Here is an 18980-nt window from a genome sequence, read left to right on the forward strand (position 1 = left end):
ATTTTCGCTCTTAGTTGCATTGTGTTGAGTTATTGATTGCCAGAATGTATGCATTCATTCTGAGTACAGTGTTACTTCGACAATTAATTCGGCCGACAAAAGTTGAGCTTGTGGTGCAATAACCAAGTGTACCGGCGGCCATAATTCCGGCCTCTTTGTACGAATAACTGCATCCAAATGACGCATACCACTCAAATAGTACCTTGTTGACAGTTTGGCCAATCGGTTCGTAGTGCACAACACGATAATCAACATAAACTTGATTTTTGACGTGCTTTGTTGTGGTATTTCGGCTTCGGCTCACCTTTGCCACGATATACGGTCGAGCTTTTCACTTTTCTTAGGTCCAAATGATCTTTCAAAATGGACAGATGTCACTGACAGTCATACCGATCTAAAAAAAGTTGTTTGACGAATGGGTTATCGGCGAAATTTAAATTAAAAAGTGTTACTATTTTTTGCTCAGAGTAGTCTTCTATAGTGTTCCGATATCGGCGGTTCCGACAAAAGCTCAGATATTTGAGGAGGAAAGCACGTGAGCAAAATTTCAGATGAATATCATTAAAATGGAGGCCAATCAACTCAGCTTCTCAATATATTGTAAATATAAAACAAAGCGTGATCCATTTCGAGGTTCCCTACTTTTTCAAAAAAAGAAAAAAAAAAAAAAAATACGGAGACGTCAAATTCAATGGAGACTATTTATTATTATTCGAAAGACCATTCTTTCACATTTATTTTTTGAGAATTATCTCTTTCAAATGTTGGCCGTGGCTACGAGTAAGATGGTCTATCCGTTCAGTCCAATTTTCGTAAGTCTTTCCAAGTTGAAATGCCAAATTCCAAGCAATACTGAACAAAAGTAACATGACAGCTTGACACGATTCACGCATGATCTGTTAAAAAAGGCTATTGAAAAAGTACCTCTAAGTTCCTTTAAAAGTGGCGTTACTGTGCCTATGTATCTCAGTACTAATCGGATAGACGCTGCTTACATTTTGCAAACAATTCTATAGAATTCAGTTCTCTGAGCATTGAAATTTAGATTTAGTTTTAAGTAATTTTCCCGTTTGAAGATTCAGGTTTCTCTAAACATATTCATTTGTGAGAAAAATAACTCAGAGCTCTCTGCGCCTCAGATCTGAAAAGAACGAAGAGCAGTACCGTCGCGGTTATATAAATGAAGGCGCATCATTAGGCAATCAGTATCCCTTGGTTTTGGTTACAAGTTGAGCATAGTGCTCCTAAAACTATCTACCATACAATCACCTAAATCCAAACGGGGAAGTTAGCTTCAAAGTAAATGACTACAATACAGTCTTGCAAGCCGAAGTTATTGCCGTAACAGAAGACGCTAAGAGAGTTAGAGAACTTACTGGTGTCCATAAACCTTCTAGTGGTCAGTCAAGACAAGCGTCAATTAAGGCTATGTGTAGCCCCACTTCGTTCTTTCCAGATTTGAGACGCATAAAACACTCGGACGCCAACGAGTTCGCAATGATACCCCAATGCAAACGAGCAATAACTAGACCCTCAGCTGGTAACTCGGTAAATATCATCTTGGTACCAAGTCATATAAGGATAAGAGGAAACTAAAAGCCAGACTTGGGAGTTGGCCTCATCGTGGCCATATCTGGACCGTAGGGCGGCTGCGGAAGATTTGAGATGCCGGTCTTTGTTAGGTAGTTGTTCACAAGAAAGGCGGTGCGAGCTGGGGCGTTATCGTGGTGCAACTTTCAATCGGCTGCGATGTCTTTTCGGACCCGATTGATCCTTCGTTTCAATCTTTTGAAGACTTCCACGTAAAACTAGACGTTGACGGTTTGTTTATGAGGAACAAATTCATAATGGACAATGCCTTTGAGGTCAAAAAAGACGATAAGCATCGTTTTCACTTTAGATTTGCTCATTCATCAGCGGACTCTTGCCGGCCTTCCAAAAAGACCTAGTGCCACCGAACCACACCACTTCTAAAGCAAAATCTGGGCAAGCCTGCTTGAACATAACAAACGTCTTTATAGCAGATTTACCGAGTTTCACGCAGAATTTAATCGCGTACCTCTACTCCAACGAACGCTGCATTTTCGGCTTGCACCACTCACAGAAACATGCCGGGCGAAAATGTTTGTCCTGACACTCCAGGTGTTCGGAGACAACTTACCAGCCGCTGGTTCGTTAGCCCTACGCCCTCTATCGAATCCATTTGGTGCCTGTTCCGAAGTACAGTCGCGAGGAGAGAAAATCAGTCCTATTACTTTCCGGAAAAATCCTGTACTCGTTATAAGCCTCGGCTTGAATGACCTTCAGCGAATTCTGGTACTTGCGGTTTCAGCCAATTTTTGAAGTGTCATTCGCTAGATTGTCGGACAGTTTTGACGTCATCGGCAGTCTTTACCATTTTTTTTCGCCTTGAAGAATGAAACATCAAAGATCGCATTGGTGAGATTTTATAGCTAAAATGAAATTTCCAGCAGTATTACGCTTTAAATTTCACTGTCTGAAGATCTGTCTGTCTCTGAGAATTTCTCTCTTTCCCTCGATGTATTAATGCCGGTTTTCTAAGCTAAAGTTTTCACAGAATTACTTATTAGTAAAAAAGAAGTCATTGTATCAAATAGCCATATCGAAAGGTTCTTTGAACTTCAACAAAGAAAAAAGCTTCCATTGACCTTCATATAAAGCCAACACTAACTTTAAGAAGACACCGCATTTTATTGTTGCTTGTGAACTGTGCCAGCACCACACTCTCTAGCAACGAAAGTAACTGTAAAAGGGGAACTAATTGAGTAATGAAGTTACATGCATACTGAGATATATCTTCCACATCTATATATGGATATACTTGCAATCATATGCCTATGCATTCTATGCAAAGTCGATGTCGATGTAAACCTCGTTGCCAGTTGAAATTTCCAGGGAGAGTTTCCCAAGAAGGGAATGTGTGTCGCCAAACCCGCTACCCTCTAAGTTCCAGGAGTTTGTTAGGAGAATAATACCTTGGCACTCGAAGGCCTTCACAGCCAGTCTTTCATCGTCACTCACCACTCTCTGCACCCTACACTGTGCTCGGCTGCATTGCCTCACCCGCATCGAGCTCATGTGCTGCGTATAAATATTACATTAAAACTTTTCTCAACAAGATAAATTTAATTGGCGGCAATTTGTTGCAAACATTTTCCGCTTACAACAAAAACAAGCACAGAAAAAGCATGAACTTACTTTGCAAGCCTTACTCTCACTTATGCACATAACCCTCCGTGTCTCACTTTCACCAATTCACAATCTTGTCTATGAAATGCTATCTAGTTGTTTGTTTGCTTTTGTTGTTGTCAAAGCTTCAAATATGAAATACATACATATTTCTGCTCGCTTGCATAAAATACCGAAATATTCTTAACACTGTAAGTTGTTCAGGGTCTTGTAAGCGAGAGTGAACTCGACAAGGCAAATGACAGAAACAACAACTAGAGCGTTGACATGCAGCGCTGCAAAATCAAAGCTTGACATGGCAACAATGGCAGAGTCTTGGCATTGCAACAGATTTTCTATCCAAATAAAAGGAAAGTTTGAAAGTCATCAACTCTCTTTCCAGAATTAGTTTATTTATAACGATGTGCAAGAGAAGAATAAGGAAGGCCATAGTTGCATACATACGAGTTCGTAACATAAAAGGTGATCCATTTCGAGGAAACTTTAAATTCCATGGGGAATGTTTGTTATCAATTGAAAGAACATTCTTGGGCATTTATTTTTTGAAGATTATCTCTTTCAAATGTTGACAGCGGCTACGTCTCAGATGATCCATCCGTTGAGTCCGATTTTCGCAGACGCGTTGGAGCATTTCGACTGGTAACTAGCGAATGGCACACGTGATGTTTTGCTCTAAGGTCCGAATCGAGGCGGGATTCCGTATAAACTTTAGACTTTACAGATCCCCATAGTCTAACGGTGTAAAATCACACAATCTTGGTAGCCAATCGACCGGCCCAACACGTGAAATCATCTGCTCACCGATGTGTTCTCTCAATACTCGTAAATCACTTGACTGATACAATGTGTGGGAATTAGCCCGTCTTGTTGAAACCAAATGTCGCCGAGATCACGATAACGGTCACCATTGACGGTTACGTTCTCCCCTTTTTGAAGAAATGTGGACCGATGATCCGACCGACCCAAAAACCACACTAAACCGTTGTTTTTTCTGGATGAAATGAAGGAATTTTGTTTGTTTACATAACCTGACCATAACTGACATAAGCCTGACCTAAGGTAGCTGAAAACTATTTGCTTTAATGCAACAAGTGGTTCAGGGTTTTTTCGACCATCACTAAATTTTCGTTTGCTGCTGTTTAGGTTATCAACGTGCTGTCTCACTCCATTAAGATGTGTGTGCCGTGCCATTGATATTTTGTAGCTTTAAGTCCACAAGTTTCAGTTTTTAATAGATTGTTGGAAAGATTGGATAATTTGGAATCGAGTCGAATTAAGAAAGTGTTAAAACTACCACAATGTCCAGAACTTGATGCACAAGAATTTTCAGATATTCATAAGGCAATTTTAGTGTGGTTTTTCGTTGACCTCTAACATTTTCTACTAGATAAGAATACCCTTATAGCTTCCAGTTAGGAAACACTGGACGTCTTGTGATACGGTGGGAAGATCCCGAGTTGTCATAGTGTTTTGACTCTCCTCACGAGAAGGTATTCATTGAGGTGTTAAGGGTTGTTTGAAAGTACAATGTCCAATGATCTTTGTTTTCTGCGTGGCTGAATCGAGTCCTTATTATCCTATACTATTAGGTTGGCCAATAAGTTTGTAAGACTAAAAGGAAATGTCGGAGACTCAACAAAGTATTTATATGTCATGTCCGCCTGTTTGTATATACCCTCAGTTCTTGACATATCGATCGGAAATTTTGCACATGTTATTTTCGCTCAAAGAAGCTCATCATTTGTTTGTATCCCCGATTTCGGAGCTCTCTAGCATACAGGGTTGTTCTAGAAAGTATTACGGCTGATTTTCTTCCGCCGCGACTGTACTTCGGAGTGTGCGCGCACCGGCCGGATTTGGTAGAGTGTGTTCCTAGCTAATGAACGAGAGGCTGGTCAGTTGTCCCCGAGCACCTCGAGAGTTAGGACAAACATTTTTAAAATCCGAAAATGCGTTGTTCGCAAGCAGAGGTGCGCGACTAAATTCTGTGTGAAACTCAGGCTTACCCAGATGTTGCTTTAGCAAGAAGTGGTGTGTTTCGGTGGCATCAGGTCTTTCTAGAGTGCCGGTAAGAAGTCGCTGATGAATGAGCAAATTTAACGTAAAAACGACTCTCATTGTCCACCACGAATTCGTTCCTCCTGGACAAAACCGTCAACGCTAAGTTTTACGTTGAAGTCCTCAAGAGACTCAAACGAAGGGTCAATCGAGTCCAACAAGACATCACAGCCGACAACGCTCCGGCACACACCGCCTTTCCAGTGAACAGCTACCAAACCAAGGCCGGCATCCCAACGCTTCCGCAGCCACCTTACAGCCCAGATTGGCCCCTCCGGACTTTTTTTGTTTCAGATCGGACCACTACAGCATAGCTGCCATACAAACTAACCGATTAAAATCAAGGTTAAGATCCTTTTATACCCTTTTGGGTTATGAAAAATACTGTACATTTCTTATGGCTATAATAGCTTCCATGCAGCCGACGTTAACGTTTCTTCTCGTTTTGACTTGATATTTTTAATAAAATCATTTTCGTTTACTCCTTATACGTGGCGCTATCACATAAACCTTCTTTACGATTTTAAGCATTCTTCATGCGAATTTTTAACCTTAAATGATAAATATTTGCACATGAAAATATCGTAATTTCCAACTCGTTTCCACTTTGCTCTTCTTCAACAGAATTTCTACTTGCCGACCAGCAACAACACAACGTGGTCGGTGTGCTCGGCTTCCTGCGTTTGCTGCTGCCATTAATCATACATGGATTCAGCACTGATTGTCCGGACGATTGCGATGATGGCCACAGCACACAAGCACACGCCGGAGTCAATAAAGGCAAGGCAAACAACACACGACCGACACCGACGACGAAGACCGGCGCCGGAGCAGGCGGTGCGCACACAACACAAGCCACTGCAACATCAACAACAACAACAACTGCAATGCCAATCAACACTGAGTGCAGGCAAATTATTGAAATTTTCGATTATTGTTTGCATTTGTTGAACATCAGCAGTGCTTCTCAGCATTCCATCATAAATGCCGCACTTGAGGTCATCAATGCTGTGCTGCAGGCACTCGATGCTGCTGCTGGCAACAACAACAGTCACCAAGGCAACAGCAACGGCAACAACAATGATATTTTAAAATGTTTGCAAGCAGCATTGTGTAATCAACAATTGCAACATGCCGAGTATCTGCGGCGAAGGAAATCATTAAAGAATCAAATATTCCAATTGAGAAATTACGAGGCGGCAGCCGCAGCAACGGTGGTGGTGTCGACACCTGCATGGCAGCAGCGGCGTGGCGTTGCAAGCGATTTTCATGAATTGACTGGAAAAGACGTTGAGTGCGAAGATGAAGGTGAAGGTAAGTGAAGTCAAGTCAAGTCAAGTGATGATGATGTTGATGCATTTGCTTTGCGCTGCTTTGATTGGTGGGTGGGTGGTTGGTCTGTTGGTGCTGGTTATATCATTTTGGTGTTGGGTGTTGGTGTGTTGTCACATGCAGCATATAAATTAGGAATGCAAAATATCGCAAATACACAATTGAGAGCAGCCACAATAATAACGGTAAAAACATAAAAGCAATCATATGCAAAGGTTGCTGTCGCGCGCCAGTTGATCAGCAGCAATTACTTCGACTTCGCCTCTGGCAGCGGCGTCCGTGGTGACACGTTCTCGCAAATAGCATTGCTGTTGTTGGCTTGATGATGGCTTGATAGCCTTGCACCGCAATGAATTTGTGCCCTCGTGTCGCTGCTGTTGATTTGATGATGTTGACTCGCTGCTGCTGCTGCTGCTGCTAATAATGCAAATAACGGCAAATCTACTGTCTTTTAATTCGAGTTATTTACCTATTCGCTTCAATCATATACTTCAATCATCGCTTGCTTGCTCGTGTGCGCTCGCTTGCCAAGGACGAGTGGCTTGGTTCATGTTTGCTTTCGATGTGTGTTGCTTTTGTTAACTGTAATTTTCATGCGTTTTCAAGCGTTTCTCTTATTTTTTGTAGAGAATCTTTCTCTTCTTCTTTGTTTTTGTTGTTTATTTTCTTTCTTTTTTGTTGTTTGTTTATCATTTACTTGCTATTAATGAAATTACAAGTAACGTGGCATCAAAATGCAACCGTGCATACGACACGTGCCGTTTATCTTCGCGTAGCAAAAACAAAAAAAGGAAAAGAAGGAGCAAAGTAAGTAGCTATCAAGTGCTCTTATATACTAAGAGGTAAAATGAAGAACTGCGACGGACCGCGTTCTTTCTTGAGAACATTTCAGTGATCCCGAATTTTTGAAGAAGGAACGTGAACTACGAGTTCAGGAATCCCTCAAAAAGGAACGCAAAATAAATGGCACCTGAAACGCTTGCTACGAAGGACTTGAGAGGACGACATGCTCAGGTGATCGTGTGAGAAACCAGCCATTATATGAAAAGATAAAGATGTCGTTGAGTCGAATGGTGCCACCCTTTAAATACATCGCCAGGCCATATGTAAAATCAAGTACTTCTACTTTGAGGAAAAACTTTATCGTATAATAAATCTAATGAAATCATACTTCATTAATTAATGAATTACCAATTAATTGGAGTCAACGCGACGTCGAGCCAACTTCGTTATTAAAGTAATACTATAAATAGTTCTTCCATGAAAAAAATAAAAATAAAAATATTCGACCAACACAGTATTTCCCATGTGTATGGCTGGAGAAGGGATCTGTGCAACAGGCCAAAAATATGAACTTGCAGCCATGTTATTGTCGGTTACTAAATATAATTATTTCTGAAGTCGTGTTTCATAACAAATCATGTCAAATACAAGTTTAGGTATTCTTATATCGAAAAGTCCATCTCAATTTGCCCTTGGTAGTCTGATTTACTACTATGGGCATAGTAGATGCAATAGTAAGACTCCTCATTTCAAATTACGCGCGAAAACCCATTCGAAATATTTTTTTCTAGGTTGCTATGACTGTCAATGGCATTTGTGCCAAATGTCACATCAAAATATTCATTAGTGTTTAGTAAACGCTTGTCTTTCTGAAGTACGGAAAGTGCATTCGGCGATCTTTACTATGAGTGAAAATAATCAACAAAGAAGTTCAATTAAATTTTGTGTGCGGTATCAAATTTCTGGTGCCGAAACGTTCAAAATGTTGGCAAAAGCCTTCGGTGATAATTTATTGTTGCGAACAAGTGTTTTTGATTTTTTGTTTGGAGCAAATTAAGGATCCAGAACGCGTTGTCGACGAACTACGTCTAGGACGGCATAAAAAATGAGTGCTTGAGAATCGAAGATTAACAGTCAGAGATCTTACTGGCATCGTTGGAATATCTGATGGATCACTAAAAACCATTTTGAAAGATCATTTGGGCCTAATGAAAGTGAAATCACGATTGGTTCCAAAATCACACAATTTTTTCGAATAATAGCGTCGCGTTAACGTCTGTGAAACAATGCTTTCTGACTAGCAAAATGTCTTGAAACGTATTATTACTGACGATGAGTATTGGATCTATGCCTACAACCCAGAAAAAGACGATTAGTCGGCCGAATATCGTGGCAAAGTTGACCTGAAACCGAAGACAGTGATTGGACAAGGTCAAAAATGAAGGCTATGTTGTCAGTTTTCTTCGATTATCGAGGTCTTGTGCAAACCGATTTGAGTCCGTTGCAGAAGTTAAACGTAAATCGCTACGCGCATTGAAGGCTATTCCGATAATTGACTTTAACAAGGCCAAGGGACGACACAGATTTCGAAGAATAAATTAAGAGTTTTAAAATTATGAACAAAGTCTTAGTCTATTTTTTGCCCACAGTAGTACGTAGCCGGAACGGACTAAAGATAGCCTTTTAGCAAATTTGTTGCTGAAATCAAAGTATCTATTGCTTCTCAGGAGATTTATAGAGAATATTAAATATTACAAAAGTCATACAAAGTGCGTTCCAAAGTTTGAATCTAGCGCCCCCTGGTGACGCCAACTATATGTCGTTATGGTGCGTTAGAATCTGCTATCTTTATCGATTGTCCAGTGAGAATTTAATGACATTTCATTGATTGGAAATGAATTTATTGCCGTTTAAGTGTCAGTATGTTTGTGTTACCAGTGCGAAAATGAGCTCCGAACACAGAGCCAACATTAAATTTTGTTTTAAAATTGGTAAAACTTTTACCGAAACGTTTCAATTGCTGAAACAAGTTTATGGCGATGATTGCCTATCCCGTATCAGAGTGTACGAGTGGTTTCAACGTTTTCAAAGTGGTCGTGCGGACATAAATGACGATCAACATGTGCACTATGGGCCAGCGGACCGCTTTTTTTGGCAAAAAACCATTTTTTTTCCATCGTTCAAAAAAGAAAATTAATACATATAATTAATACCACTATACTTATCTTAAAAAAAAAAAAAAATTATATGGACAGATGGCAACCCTATTCATTTACCGTACGTTCAAAGATGACATTTCAATCATATGGTTTTTCGTGATTCGTATGAAGAATAATAACTCAAAACGCAAGTGTTTCTAATAGTGAAGGGTGACCATTTTTTTTTTCTTTTTAAAAATGGAAAATAGTTATCAAGGTATTTTATATAAAATGGAATAGCTAGCATTTGTTTAATCATTGTTGTGAGCGAGTTTTAATTACGTGTAAGTATGTGGTTTTGTTGTGTAAATTTATCAATCGTGTTTGTGTTCTGTGGATGTGAGCGTTACTTCATTTTGGTCCCTTTTGTATAAACAATATATCAGGTTAAAGGTGATAATGTGTACTTTCATGTGGTAATTAAAATTTTTGCGAATATTTGCGAATGATGGAAATAATGTATATTTTCAGAATCGATTAACCTCAAAAATAAAGATATTTTTAATGTATGGCTACAAAATAAGAAAAATAAAGATGTAGTTGAGAATTGGATTATCCATGAAATAAATAAAAATATAAATGAAGAAGAATTGGAAGCGTTTAAGAAGAAAATTGAGAATCTTTGTTCATTCATAAATCGGAAATGGATCAAATACCAAAGGTCATTAACTCGTTTTAAGCAATATAATAATGAATGGCTAGAAGGTGAGACAAATTTCATAATTGGTCGCAAATGTAAAAGAGGAAGACCACAACTTAGTTATAGTGAGGCGAGTGATCGTTTGAAGAGAAAACTTGCCTCAGATGTGTCTTCGGAGTAACAAAATGACCCTATGCTACTAGTTCACGCTGCCTCTAATGCAGCACGATCTGCCAATGAACCTGATTTAAGATTTGTGTTGAAAGAGTCGCTTAAATCTCCGACAAGGCCATCGAAAATTAAGAAAATTATTGTTTCTGCAACGAAAAGTCCAATTGCGTTATCTGCAGAAGAAGCTTTAGTGTTTTTATTAGAGAATAACTTGAGCAAGCAACAGTACGTAAACATGCGATTACTAAACAAAGCTCGTAATTGCGACATATACCCTGCGTACAATAAGTTAATTGAATGCAAGCTTCACTGCCGGCCAGAGGGGATAACGAATTGTGAATCTTCCGTAGAAGTTCCTTTACAAAAACTGGTAGACCACACTGCCAAAAGAATTTTATTGCTACAAAAAGAAGTTATTGAACAACTGTCAGATATAAATGAAGCTACATTGATATTTAGCTACGGTTTCGATGGTTCAACAGGACAGAGTATGTTCAAACAGATGTTTAACGAAAACACGCCTGAGTCCTTTGATCAGTCCCTCTTTGTAACCTCAATTATACCTCTTAAATTAATATCATTTTCGAATCAGATCATTTGGCTTAACCGCACCCCTCAATCCATACGGTTTTGCAGACCAATTAAAATTGAGTACGTTAAAGAAACTAAAGAACATATTTTAGCAGAAAAAAATAAATTAGATCTGCAAATATGTAGTTCGGACGACGATATAGAGATGCTCTCTGAATATTCTTTTGAGTTAGAAGTTGATATTGAACAAGATTTGGAATAATGTATGGTTATATTGTAATGTATTTAAAAAATTATCTCACATGCCTGTTATTATTGTTCTTCCTTAGACAACTTTGTAGCTGTCGGGAAATCCGGTTGTGTTTGCCCGAAATGCACTCACTAATAAACGTAAACATTTAAAAACATACACTTTTTTACTTTATACTCTCCATTTTTCCATAAAAAAAAATTCATTTTTATAAACTATTGAAACGTTTGCATATTACCGAATTTTTAAAGTTTTAAATCTACGAGGGGTAGGAGTGGCAGAACTCCGACTACCCTCATTTTTACAAAAGTCTATGAAATATGTACATATGTATATGAAAAGCATTTGAGCGAAGTTTTAGCGATCTAGGACTTTTCTCTGATTTTATGCCAAAAATAATGGTGCTCTGGCCCATAGTGATGTGGGCCAATCAAAATCCGTGATCACCGGAAATTCCATCGAAACTGAGCGTGAATTCAACAAAAATCAGCCGAAACTATCATTGAAATTCATGGAAATATATGTAATTGAACATCGATTTATCGCATTTTGACCAAACATTTGGGCTTACGAAAGGTGTGTGTACGGTTTGTTCTGCACAAATTGACTGACGACCAAAAATTGCTCAGAATCCAAAACTCGAAGGACGATTATTTGACCAAAAATCACATCTTAACCATTAACCACTCCCTGTATTCACCTTATATAGCACCGTGCGACTTCTCCCTTTTCGGAAAATTGCATTTGTTCATGAAAGGAAAGCGATATGCAGACGTAGAGGCCATTCAAAAGACTTGAACCGGCATACTGGCGGTCATAGCGGCCAACGAGCTAAAAAACACTCGTACGACTTGCTTTTGGACCGTGCCAAAAGCTGTATTGAAGCAGAAGGAGATTATTTTGATTAAAATAAATTGATTTTGCCGAAAAACCCATTTGTTCGGTTTTTATTTTAAAGTCCTGTTTTTTTGGAAACCTTCAACTTAAAGCAAAAATAATGGATTTCCTTGTTCTGTAACTTATATATTCGTACAAGTATTACACTTAAGAAGTCCTTTTTGACCCCGATTTATATCCGACATTCCAGTCGAAAAAGGTATAGTATTGCCTGTCGTTTTGATGCTATTTTCTTTAACCAGCTATTTATGGAATTTCTGTATTGAAGTGAAGAGACCAATCTCATCTCCAAATTGCCAGTGCCATTAAAAATATTTACAGAACCCCCCTCCACCACTAATCGGAGCGTGATTTAGGTAGCAAGTTTTTTCCCACTCAACTCGCATATTTACATATTCCCTCATGTGTGTGTGTCTGTTCTTTTCATCCTTTCAGTTGTATTGCGTCGAGCACCGAATATGCGCTTTACCGGGCGCAGCGTCAGTGAATGTGTTATTGACGAAGATGATGATGAGACGCATAGAACCGCATTGTCAACAGATTTAGTTGCCGTTGCGCATACTGATGTCGATGCTGATGCCGATGCCGATGCCATTGGAAGAGCTATCTATGCCAATGGCGTTGTCGGTGTGCTTGTCGATGTGGATGACGATGACTTTACAACACTTTCGGAAATAAATGAACCACAACAGCTTAGGGCGTCGACGGCAGTTGCGATGGCGCCGCCATCCTATGCACTCACAACAACAATTGACGTTGATAATCTGATTGATGCAATTGACGCGACAACAACAACGGCAACGGCAACGACGACGGAGGCCGCCACAAGCAGCAGCACCAGCACCAGATGCGGCACCAGCAATCGCAATCGCACTGATATTGGCGCTGTGCAAACAAAAATGCAAGGCATGCAACCGCAAAACGAACATCAACAGCAACAACAACAGCAACAACAACAAGGGTACAACGAGCAGCAATCTCTCGAAAGACAGGTAGAGCCGCAAAATTTGCTTACTGCTCCCTCGCAAATTGGTGCTGTCGGCTTCGGAGGTGCTGGTGTTGGCGTCGATGCGGGTGGCAGTGGCAGCGGTGATGACAAATCACAACATTTGAGTGACATCGACAATGAATCCTTCAATAGCATTGATTTTGAGGCGGAAATCACCATAGCGGGCATGACGACGGGCGGCGTGGCGGGCACTAGTGCGTTTGGCTCGCCCACAAAAAGCAATGCTGAGCTAACAGCAACAACAACAAGCGGTATAAGCGCTGATACGGCGCCTGCTGGTACGGCTGCAGCCGGCGACAACGCTGCCGGCAACAAATTGAGCAGCAGCGGTGACACAATTGGCTCGTTCTTCAACAATTTGATTTCGAATGCAGGTGAGCTATTTTTCTGTTGTTGTGATTGCGAATGCGATTTTTGTCTCCGTGGCGCAGCCAGAAGTAATGATGCTGCGGGCGTAAGTTGAAATGGCATAGTTGAAATTGTTGTTGTAGTTGTGCAGAATTTTCCATTTTGTATAATTTTTTTGGTCTCATGTTTATTTTTCAAAGCATTTTCAGTTCAATTCCGTTTGCAGCGCATGCCTTATTTTTTTTGGTTGCGTTGAAGGTTGTGTTGAAAATTTCTATTTATTTTTCTGTTACAATTCAACTTTTGTGTCTATTTGCATTCATTCGTTGAGAGCCGCTTCGTAATTCTTTCGCCGCTTAGAAATGAAATGACGGGTTCCACGTGCGATTTGTACTTACTCGTTGTTTACCGCTCTTCTTTATTGGCGTAGACACCGCTTACACGGCTATAGCTGAGGATGGAGCCATGTAGAGAAGTTCACTGAAGTGAGGAAAGTTCTGTGAGCGCCATTCAATTGGGAGAGGTCATAAACAATTTTACATTTGGCTCAACGAGCCCACGACCTCCGGCCTTAGACCAAACATTCTCTCGGTAGCCAAAAAACATGAGTTTGAAGGCGAGCTAAAGAGAGAAGGCTAAACATCCTTCCCCTTGGTTGTGCGCTGGGTTTGGGATCCGAAACGTAAAACACACCTCCAATGAAAAGTTATTGAATACCCTTGCGAGATTCGCATTATGCTGGCGTTGAACTTCTTCAGAGTTTACAGCTAATCTTTTGTGAGTGAAGATTCTCGATATGATCCCAAGCTCATCAATCTCATCTGGTAGGCCGCTTTTATGCAATATATAACTCAATCCGAATACAAATATTAAATAACTCCAGATGAGGAACCCTCGACCAATAATTATAACCAAAATAGTTTGTAATACGAGGGCTGTCCGATAAATAACCGACCTCAACGTGAAGCTAGCGGCACATCTGAAAAAAAAGTTTCTACTTCAAATCGTGCATATTATAATAGCTACTCGCCAAAATTTCAGAAATTTATCTTGCGCAATTATCTGTTGACAGTCGTTTTTGTGAGTCTATTTCGGTGATTTCCCCAAAATGGAAAAAAATTGAAAATCGAGCTGTAATTAAATTTTTATTTTTGAAAGGCACTACGCCTTCACAAATCAAAGATGAGTTGGACTCTGTGTATGGTGACTCTGCACCATCGTTTACCACCGTAAAATTTTGGGCAACTGAATTTAAACGTGGTCGCAGGAGCTTGGAAGATGATGAACGTCCTGGGCGTCCAAAAACTGTAACCACTAACGAAAACATCGCTAAAGTTCATCAATTGGTACTAGACGACCGCCGGATTAAAGTTAGGGAAATAGCTGAGATTATGAAGATGTCAAAAGAAACTGTAGACCACAAACGTGCGCGCATGAACATTTCCAGCGCTCTGTTGGCTCAGTTTAGAGGCAATAAGACCGAGTTTTGGCGCCGATTGATAACTGTAGACGAAACTTGGATTTATCATTATATGCCCGAAACAAAAATCCACGAATTGCGGTTCGAACTGCTTGACCATCCACCTTATTCACCGGATCTAGCACCAAGCGACTTTTTTTTGTTTCCTCAACTTAAAACTGCGCTCGGCGGCCAGAGATTTTCGTCAAATGAGGAGGCAATCTCTTTCGTGAACTCGTATTTTGCAGACAAAGACGCCAAGTACTATTTGGAAGGGTTGCAGAGATGGGAGCATCGCTGGGAGAAGTGTGTGGAGTTACAAGGAGACTATGTAGAAAAATAAAAAAAAAAAATTTTGAAAAAGTCGCGTGCATCATGGTTAGGTCGGTTATTTATCGGACAGCCCTCGTATGTCAAACTACGGGACTGTTTGCCGAAGAGGCGAATTGCAGAAAATTCTGGAACAGAAACGGATATTTGTTGAGTTTCATCCATTGGATGTAATCTACTATCTTCTCACAATATCTCTAATGCTTTGGTGCTTAGCTACTACACATTTTCAATAGAAGACTATTGTATAGCTTTCATAACCAACGATCACGCTCATGATCTTTAATCTTTACATCGTAAGTCCATGTATGTCGAGATATAATGCGCTTATTTTTGGGGGTGAACGTCGTGAGTAGACAATCACTGAAGCCAGCAGCGTAAATATATTTCCACAAATATATTTGTATCAGAGATTTTGGAACCCAGACCAACTCTTTAGAAGCTTTTCAGCCTTTCGAAGTGAAGTTTTAAAGTTTTTAAAGTTTTCTATCTTCAGTTTTCAAACTGAGTTACTCTGAATCTTCCAACGAAAAGGGATGATGAACAATTACCATTTAACTTATCAAACTCTTCGCGGTCAAAATTCAAAAAGGTCCAACAAAATGATAAGGACTGAAAAAGTCTTTTTAATATTAGGAATCATGCTAAAGTACCGACTGTTATCATTTTGGTCCAGTAGACTTGAAAACTTAATTTGACTTTATATCTTCAAAGGATTGGTTAGGTTTTGTTGGTTGTCATGTCATATCTACAGCCATACAGTCATACCTACCTTTGAAATGCCAGCTGGAGGTTGAGGTTAATATGAGCTGAAGTTTACGTCGTTTAGGACGTAGATCCGAGGTTTCAGAGCGACTTCATAACTAATTCTTATACTTGATCTACTTTCTCGAACTGTATGTATCATCGTTAATAATTCCCATAAGGCTTGCAGGTGCTGCCAGTAAGATGTAACCTGACTAGGCATAAAACCGTCCTGTAGACTGCGTGAGTAAAAAGCTTGCATGTTTTCCTTAGTTTGCACAAGACTTTGACGATCCTGTAAGTCCTTTATACATTCGATCTGATCCTGATCCGTTTGTCAGCACTTCCGGGAATCTTATTGTGTATCCGTTTAGCGACGTGCCGATTTTCTGTACGGGCTCGGTAGCCAAGCGGGTGGCACTTTTGGCTTTTTCATCGGCCATTTCGTGTTCCGGAATGTCCTTGTGAGGCGCTGTTCGACAATCACCACATCAATTGCCTCTTTGCTTCCAAGAACATTCTTTCAATGTGATGTGAGCTTTCCCGTTTACTTTGTTATTAGCTATCTCTGTAGCTATCCTGACCGCGAAGATTTCCATCTGGAAGTTACTGTAGCAGCATAAAGGATCGTCTGAGATCTAGTTCCGCGCTTTAGATCCCTGCAACCATTCCATCAGTCATTCTTGATTCATCCGAGTAGATGTTGAAAGTTCCGCCCGTGGGTGCCTCTGCGCCATCAATCTCCTTTTAGTGTGACTTGAAACCCACATAAAGCGTGAGGGTACGAAACCCACATAAAGCGTGAGGTACGATGGAAATGGAAAATAATTAGAATACTCTCAATAATAATGTGAAAGAAGTTCACCTCAATCATGTTTTTAAACGTCGAGACAGATTTTATGGTTTTTGAAAACTTTCCGGTATTTTAGTCTTACCCGTCTGCGGCCTGACCACCCTGAAGATATTGATCAAGTTTCTAAGCATTTGTAAGTTGAAAGTCGAAAAGATCTTCTACAATTTGTTCAAATTAAACTAGATCAGTAGAGACATGTCAATTCTTTCTTTCCTGCGGATCAATACTAGCGGTAATTGAATTTGAAAACTTGAAATTTACACTAGTTCCATTTACTTCGAATGTTAATGATTTTAAAGCGCAACGAACACCGTGCCACACAAACACGCAGCTGCGCCAAAAGTTGAACGCGCTTGCGGTGTATTTATGTACGCTTCCTGACAGATTAAGAGTCTGCACTTTGAGGCGTGTTGTGGCTTAACCAGAAAACACATAATAGACAAACAGTATTCCCAAAAAACTAAGCAAGCATTAAGCATCTTACAGACACCACGAAGGATTAGGGAGCGCACGGGTGTGGCGCAAAAGCGCTAATTAAGCGCATGACGACGACGCGACGTGACAGCGCAGAGAACAGCGCGACTAAAGTGGCGCGATTCGTGTGTTGAGGTCTGACGGTATTTTGTTTTTTTTACTTTCGGCAAATCCGCAGACGCGCGCACCACACATACATGTCTTCGCACGCGCTTGCAAGGGATTTGTTTGGTGGCTTGAGCTAAGCCGCGTTTTGTAGGCGTGCGCTTACATTTGCCACAACCGCAATGCAACTTTAATTCCGCCGATTGTTGGCTCTGCAGACAGATACGAGTGTACCGAGTCTCGCAGCAAAGGCGTGTATGCCTTCTAACGGTATAAAGCCTGGCAAAAAATACACTTGCTACTAACAAGCGCCATCACTTAGAGAACGCGTCGTTGCTTCGTCGCTGTTGCTTCGCAGCTGCATTACTTTAAAATATATTTTTTTTCTTTTAGCACTTTGTTCGCAAGTTGTTGCTGCTTGTTGTTATTTGGTTTTTGTGTTGCAGCAGCACAAAGTAGTTGTAAGTAAGCAGCAAAATGGATGAGACAAATGGGTTACGTGATAAAATGTGGTTACTCAAATCGTATCAGTGCCTGGAAATAGTGTGTGTCTTGTTGTTTGTTGTTGTACAACAATTCTTTGCATGCTGCGTGGTTACGCCGACGCTTATTTGTTGTTGCATTTGTTGTATGTTGTATACTGTATTTTTACATGTATGCATGTGCGCTTTTTTTGACTGACTCGTCCTTAATTTTCATTCTGTTTGTGCAACAAAGTGATGCATGTGCTTTATAAGGCCACACAAACAAAAATTTGTATATGTGCGTATGCATATATGTATGTTTCTTTATATTTATGTGTAAGTATGTTTTTACTTTATTTACTTGACTCTTTTTATTACCGCTTTTATTTAGTCTGTGTGCTGCTTTATTATTGCTGCCACTACTAGTGTTGCTTCCTTTGTCTATATGTTTTTGTTATTGTTTACATAAGTTGCAACTTCATGCTTCTCATATTAGTTTATTGGTATCTTTATCATTGTTTACCTTGCAACTGCTTTGACTCATACATCACTCGTGTAAAGTTTTGTTTCCGTTTCCCATACGTGTTGCCTCTTTCATACATATTAGGTTAGGTTTATGACTTATTAAGGGGTCTATTTTTTTAGATATTTGTTAGCACTAAATATGTATATATATATGGGGTATTATCCATCCTTTTCTACCCTTTGAAAAACATTTTTGAGAATTTTTTCAAAATTTTTTGTCCAACTTCAAAAAAGTTATGAGTTTTGCTATTTTTTGCTAAAAAATGGCGAAATTTCAAAAAAAAAATGATGATTTTACTTAAAAAAACCGATTATTTTATATAATTGATCGTGTTAAATTTTTTTCGAGCATTTTTTCGAAAAGTTCATTCAAAAACATAAATCAAAAAAAAAAATGGTCCCCAAAAGTCAATTTCTGCAAAAGTTATGGCTATTTGAATATAAAAAAGCCATTTTTTTAGCAAAAAATAGCAAAATTCATAACTTTTTTGAAGTTGGACAAAAAATTTTGAAAAAATTCTCAAAAATGTTTTTCAAAGGGTAGAAAAGGATGGATAAGTTTCAGCAAAATCTAAAGGGGTCGGGTTCAAAAGTGGTCG

At 39.6% G+C, this 18980-nt stretch overlaps 1 protein-coding gene across 4 annotated transcripts in view; it reads left to right on the top strand.

Annotated features, from left to right (window-relative positions):
• The window catches only part of LOC105226425 (uncharacterized), a 206607-nt gene that overhangs the window by 9234 nt on the left and 178393 nt on the right, over nucleotides 1–18980 (top strand). For 3 of the 4 annotated variants that reach the window (XR_007422007.1, XM_049450349.1, XM_049450350.1), the window contains exons 5-6: nucleotides 5893–6582; nucleotides 12506–13453. Coding sequence is in view for 3 of the 4 variants with exons in the window: in XM_049450349.1 (XP_049306306.1) it covers nucleotides 5893–6582; nucleotides 12506–13453 (1638 nt within the window). In the remaining variant the exon portion in view is untranslated. The remainder of the gene's footprint in view (nucleotides 1–5892; nucleotides 6583–12505; nucleotides 13454–18980) is intronic. The other variant, XM_049450351.1, reaches the window with a different exon arrangement.

This window comes from Bactrocera dorsalis, chromosome 2 (assembly GCF_023373825.1).
Source record: "Bactrocera dorsalis isolate Fly_Bdor chromosome 2, ASM2337382v1, whole genome shotgun sequence".
NCBI classification, from domain to species: domain Eukaryota; kingdom Metazoa; phylum Arthropoda; class Insecta; order Diptera; family Tephritidae; genus Bactrocera; species Bactrocera dorsalis.